Source organism: Gracilinanus agilis, unplaced genomic scaffold (genome assembly GCF_016433145.1).
Source record: "Gracilinanus agilis isolate LMUSP501 unplaced genomic scaffold, AgileGrace unplaced_scaffold5545, whole genome shotgun sequence".
Taxonomy (NCBI): domain Eukaryota; kingdom Metazoa; phylum Chordata; class Mammalia; order Didelphimorphia; family Didelphidae; genus Gracilinanus; species Gracilinanus agilis.
Window position 1 is genome coordinate 1 of NW_025390743.1, and position 6,788 is coordinate 6,788.

General features: G+C 40.9%; 1 protein-coding gene across 1 annotated transcript; it reads right to left on the reverse strand.

Moving 5' to 3' along the window:
• Positions 1–62: 62 nt before the first annotated feature.
• LOC123256033 (capZ-interacting protein-like) lies at positions 63–6,328 on the reverse strand (the record flags this gene model as incomplete). Its single annotated transcript, XM_044684730.1, has 2 exons — positions 63–1,401; positions 5,390–6,328. Coding segments are annotated over 2 exons (972 nt in total), but the record flags the coding sequence as incomplete, so codon positions are not given.
• Between the last annotated feature and the right edge of the window lie 460 nt (positions 6,329–6,788).

The following is a 6,788-nucleotide window of genomic DNA, read 5'->3' on the forward strand; positions in this document are numbered from 1 at the left end:
TTCTTTTCTTTTCTTTTCTTTTCTTTTCTTTTCTTTTCTTTTCTTTTCTTTTCTTTTCTTTCTCTTCTCTACTTTTCTTTTCTCTTCTTTTCTTTTCTTTGCCCTTACCTTCAGTCCTAATAGCAACTCTTTGAGGAAGAGCATGAAGGGCTTGGCACCTGGGGCTAAGTGACCTTGATCAAATTTCCAAACAACTAATAAGAATGACTACCTTCATCTAGGACACATGTATTGAAGGCCACAAAGCATCTACCTGGCAATATTTAAAGTAGACTAACAGATCTTTTCATTAAGAAAAGTTTTCTGGAATAGCAACATAAACTTGCCCTCACCATAAGTTTTCACGCCGGTAGAGGGCAGGTTTTGTTTTACTTGGTGGATGAGGAAACAGAGGAACAAAGGGTTTGACTTGGCCACCTAGTGAGTTAGGAGGAGGGAGAGGAAGGAAAAGGGAGAGGAGTCAGGAATGAAGTCCAGGTGTTTTGATTTCCCATCTGGTGCTGAGGACATCCTGCTTTTCCACTGGAGAGGCTACCCCCTCACAACATGGCGGAAAGGGAGGATGCCTGGGTTGCCATGGCAGTCCTAAGCTAGGAAGACTATTTCCAAAAGGAAAAGTAAGCTCAGACTGTTGCACTAAATATGGTACAGGTTGAAACAAATGTTTCAACACTTACCTCAACTAGTTTAGTCCTTGAAAAACTGATTAGCCATCTCAAAGCTGAGTGAGCTGCAAGTTTGTCTCAAAAGTCCTATTTTTTTGAAAGAAGCCTGTCTTTTCTGATTTAGTATTCACATTATTTTCCATTCTAACCCATCCCTTACCCTGATTCCACCCCCACCCTGTTCCCAAATTTGTTTTTACTTACATATGAAAACTGTAAGAATTTCAGAGAATTACAAAGGTTACAACTTAGACATAGGCATGTCTGATGGATTACATCAAAAAATGACTCAAGAAAAGTGTCTGGTGTTCAGAGCTCAGCTGCTTAGATGGACAGTCCCCTGAAAGCCAGACTCTGGGTTCACTCCAAGTTTGGTGGTGAGAGGTTTTGAATAGGTTTCTTCTATAAAATCTGGCAATGAATGTCCTACACCAAATTTCTGTTGGTGAAAAGCCTTTTTACATCGAAATCCTCTCATTCCACTCCTCTAAAGAACAGTATAGCCTGGAAGCCATGAGGCAACAGTAACCCTCTCTGACTTCAGGCTGATTCTAGATCTTTGGCATTCCTGATATCCCATGAGCTCCCAACAGAGCTTCTTTCTCCCCTGCAGATGCTGTTGCTGCTACTTCCAGAGATGACTCCAGCAACTTCATCAAGGGTGGATAATAGAGCTCTTTTTTTCTTTTTTCTTTTTCTTTTTTTACATTTTGGTATCTTGTACTTTGGTGTCATCCTGGGAAGAGATGAGAAGAGAAATGAATTAGGAAAAGGGCCTGGGAAAATCCTGCTAATACCTGAACAATTCTCCTAGAATACAAAGTTTAAGTTCCCTTGCTTTGTATTTGTGGCTTTCTCTACCATCTGGCGCCATCTTGCTTTCTTTATTGTTGGAATTAGTCTGGTAGGGTGATAAGGCACAAATACAGATAACTAGCTATACTCTCACTGCTGGTCTTATCATTATGAATACTGTCTCCTGTCTTTAACCATTGCTATGATAAAAAAAAGCATCACCTTATTTACTGACAATAAGCTTCTAAAAATTTAGTCCATCTTTAATCATTGCTATCACCAAAAAATTCATCACCTTGCTTAACTGGTGAAATTTTCTGCAAATTTAATCAGGCTTGTACATGAATGACTGACGTAAAATCTGCTGCAAGCCCTGGTCCTACATATAACTATATTTCAGTATTTCTGTGATTCTCTGATATGTCCGGGCTACTAGTTATTTCTCATACATAAAATTATCTCTCCCACCTCCAGGTCTTTGCACAAAGCTGTAACCCATGCTTACAATAAACCCTTTCCTTATTCTTATCTCTTAGAATCACTAGATTCCTTCTAGTATCTTCCAGTTGTTAATATTTTCTGCCTCCTGAAATTAATTTATATTTACTTAAATACTCATCATGACGAAAAAATTTAAGACAGGAAGTCCTCTTCTTTAGCTTTTCTGCTGCTGAGCATTATGAAAAGGCATTCTTCTAGAAATATATTGTGGGGCAGATAGGTAGCACAGTGGATAGAGTGCAAGACCTGGAGTTGAAAGGACCTGGGGTTCAAATCTGTCCTTAGACTCTTCCTAGCTGTGTGACTCTGGGCAAGTTACTTAACCCCAATTTCCTAGCCCCTGCTACTCTTCTTCCTTAGAATTGATACTAAGACAGAAGCTAAAGATTAAAAAGAAAAGAAAAGAGAAGAAACTAGGTTAAGAAACTCCTCCAACACTTAATAAATTTTAGTTTGTTGGATTGAATCAAGTTGGATCTCATGTCACTTCCCAGTATGTACAAAATATTCTGATCAGACTCTTTTTTGCATTATGTTTGGCATTCTTATGGCTCCTTGTCTTTGGTCATGCAGTTTCTTAAGTCTGAAATGCCTTCTCTTTCTCTCTTATCCTGTATGTATTTTTATCCAACCTTTTAAAGCCCAATTCCAATAGGAGGTGGATACTATTATTATCCTCATTTTGCAGTTGAAACTGAAGCAAACAGACTCAATGATTTGCCCAGAGTCACACAGCTAGTAAGTGTCCTAGGCAAGATTGAATCTTCCAGATTCCAGGCCTGGTGCTCTATCCATTGGATCACCTACCTGCCTCCATTGTTTTAGTGCTGTTTTGGAGGTAGAGGAGGGATCTCAGTACAACCAGGAGCAGTTTGAGGGTAACTTAGATGGGCAAATACCATCTCAACCAACTTCATTATTTTGCCGAAGTTTGTTCTGTTTGCATTAGTGCCTCTGGATCAGAGATTTCAACTTGGGAAGAACTGCTGAGTTCTGTCCTAAAGAACCTGAGGTCCAGAGACATCCAATGACCTTCCCAAAGTCATGCAACTAATAAGCAGCATACCTGGGCTTTGAACCCAGGTTTCCTGATTTCAAATTTCTTTCTCTTTGCGTCACACAGATCTACAGCCACCCAGAAGATCTTTGAGGATTCCAGGATGTCCCAACAATGCCCCTGTCCTTTGCATCCTTCAGGGACCCACTACCACAAGGCAAACCCATGTCTCTCATCTAACCCAAAGTCCATACTGTTGTTTTCACTGAACATGGGGCTTATTTACCAAAGCATTTAATCAATCAGTTTTTGCTTCCTGAGTCTCTAGTCCGGATCTGCCTGGCCACATTGCAAAAGGGAGGGAGAAAAGGATAGAGACAATGCCCATGCAAATCCAAAACAAATAGAAAAGATTCTTCTGGGGTTTCAGTCAAGCCCCATCTGCACCATGATACTTTTGACTCCCTCACTCTACTATGACTGACTGATCTGGTCTCTTATATCTCTTATTGTCTCTCGCCTTCATTTGAGCCTCATACAGTACTTGGCAGGATTAAATTTTTATGTCTGTAAGTTTTGGACTAAATCTATTATTTCATTCTCATAGAGATCTCCAGGTGAAGAAACTCCTTCCATCAATAAAGATTAATACCTGAAATTTGTAGAATGGAGAAGTTACAACTTTTCTAGGGTCACATAGTATGATTCAGAAACATTTGAACCTGAATTTTCCTGACTTCAAGGCCAATTTTCTATCTATTATATCACAGCTGCCCTTGTATATCCCCTTTCTCCCAATTATTCCAAGTATTTGCCTCATAAAGATGTTATGGAGATCTCTGAGCTAATCTCTAGTAGTGCAAATTGATAATCAATGGTCCTTCAGAAATCGAAAGCATCCCTTATTTAGTTAGAGTCACATTGATTTCAGCATGGCATGCATTACAGAATTTCAGAGTTAGAAGGCATTTCAGAGATCATGTGGGGCTATCCAAATCTGATTCATGAACCTCATAATACCCTTAACCTCTTCTTGAAGAGTTCTGATAATGGGGAACTTAATACCTTTTCTTTATATCTCTCCTTTCCCTATCCCAAGGCAGAGGGTTTGGAAAGCTTTAATAGCTAAAAATTTTTCCTTGATGTTGAACCAAAATCTGACTACCTATAACTTCTTTCTGTAGATACTAACTAATCTTGCCCACTGGGGTCAAGCAGGAAAAGTCTGATCTTTTTTCTATATGACAAATCTTCCAATACCTAAAGGCAGGCAGCTTATTTTCTATATATTTTCTCATCTCCCTGTTGTATCTTCAACCAATAGTAGTATGTCATGTATTATAGTCCCTTCATCTTGGTTGTCCTCTTATGGATCTTCATTTTATTATTGTCCCATCTAAATTATGTTCCCCAGGCTAGCTATGGCCCAACTGGGGCGGAGAATAGCAGTACTATCACATCCCCTGACTAAGGTCTCTAGTGGCCACCTTTGCTTTGTAGCCATGTGGAGAAGAACAGAATTTTATCAAATGACTTTCCTTCTCATTTTCCCCACTTACTGTGGCTAGGCTTCAGGGTACTTAGAGCAGGTGAGAAGCCCTTCCCCCTCCCCTTACTCCCACCCCAATTCTCCCTCAACTCCACCTAACATCTTCTCACTCATTCTTGTAATTTCATCTAACTCTTACTGTTCAACATCCCTAGGTCTTGAATTCAATCATTTGGGCTACTCTTTACTCTCTTAATATTTCCCAAACAACAAATTTCAATGTATTTTGGTAGCAGCTGGGCATATTTGGGTGACCAGAAGGAGGAGGAAGAGTATGAGGGGAGCTTAGGGTCAAATCACCTTGCTTTGCTCCATCCTCACTGCAGATCAAATGAACAGGTCAGGAGAAGGGAATTTCTGTGGACCACTTACTTTTCAGGCACCCAAGTGGATTTACTTTTGTTTGGTAAAAATTCCAGAACCATGGATAAGGAAACTAACACAAAGAATACCCTCATAGAAGAATGAACCATTCTCCACTCTAGCAAGGCACAAGGTTAGAGAGCCTACATCCTTTGTTATCACACATTATGGTTGTTGTTCAGTTGTGGTGTTTCTGACTCTTTGTGAACCCATTTGGGGTTTGCTAGACAAAGCTACTGAAGCAGCTTGCCATTTCCTTCTCTAACTCATTTTACAGATGAGGAAACTGAGACCAACAGGGTTAAATGATTTTCTGAGGGTCACATAGCTAAGAAGTGTCTGAGACTGGATTTGAATTCACAAAGATGAGTCTTCCTGACTCCCGAGGACCTGGCACTCTACCCACTGTGCCACCTAGGTAACCTTCATTATTACACTCTGAAGCAGATTTATAAATTATTAACGAAAGAGGCATGTGACAGGGAAGGCAGATGATAATTAGCAATACTACCAATTTACCTCTGCACTGCAGGTGGATTGCACAGTTGAGGCTTCATTGGTGGTCTCAGAATTTGTTACTGGCTGAGAATGCTCTGCCCCAGGAGTGCTTCCTTGATCGTGTGTTATTTCTTGATTGTCTGTTTTCTCAGAAATACTTTCCTTTTGCTCATTCTCTTCTTTGTCTTTTTCTGGCTCACTGATATTATCTCCTTCCTTCTCTTCAGGAGTATTCTGGGGCCTCTCCTCATCTGCCCCTATAGTAGTTCTCTGTTGTGGGTCTCTATCTTTAGCCCCTATGTTCTTCTGTCCAGGTTTCTCCTCTTCATCTTCTTCAGTTTTCTCAGATGTCTCCTCCTTCTCTGAACTAGGGACCTCATTTGTCTTTTCTTCGCTATCTCCTCCAGAATCCCCCAAAGATGTCTCCTTTTTATCTCCCTTGGAGTTCTCACATGTAGTTTCCTCTTTATTTTCTATGGCTTTCTGTGGTTCTCCATCATCTTCTATTGTAGTCTGCTGTTTCTCCTCTTGATTCTTCACAGAATTCCCATAAGATTTAGCTTCTTCCAAGGTTCTGTTCTTTTCTGTTGGGTTCTCGGTCATACTGCATGATCTCCTTAGCAGAGGTTTGTCATCAGACTCCAGCTTTCTCCTCAATTCTCTGCCCATTGCCCTGTTACCAGACTGGGGAGACTCCAAGCCTTTGCTCTTGGATCCAAACACCTCATCACTGTCCTCTTCCTTGGCACCATTCTCCTGAGATGATTCAGCTGCCCCCAAATCTCCCAGATCTACCCCACAGTCTGACTGAGACCGTCTGAATCTTCTTGAGGGAGGCCTCCTCTTTATTGACCCCCGTGTCCGCACCTGCAGGATGAAATCAATGCAAAAACATGTTATGACATCTGATGATGGGGCCCTTGCTTTGGCACTGATGATAGGCAGATAGTCAGGTGATAACTACTCATCTTTTGCCTCGTTAGACTTTCTTCCTCCAGTTCAGCCTTCAATGGAAATAAAAGAAAGCTATTTCCTTCCAAAAAAACTGAGGACAGGCCAACATTAACAAAGTCTGAAAAACCTAGAGCTTATGGAAGTTCAAAATAGAGCTGGCTGAAGCTATCCAAGCTGCTGTGGAATGATGTATCCTCTGGAAATGATGTAACTTGCCTAATGAAGGCTTCACGTGAATCTGCTAGGTTTTGTCAAAGCTATGTGAAATGTAGATCTAAATCAAGGTGTCAGAGACAGGCTGGCATAGCAAACAGAGTGCCAGACTTGGAGCCTGAATGACCTGAGTTTGAGTCTTACTAGTGCTAGCTATGTGGACATGAGAAAGACTCTACTTGGGGCCTCAGGCAACTCTCTAAAACTAATTCCTTCCTTCCTTCCTTCCTTCCTTCCTTCCTTCCTTCCTTCC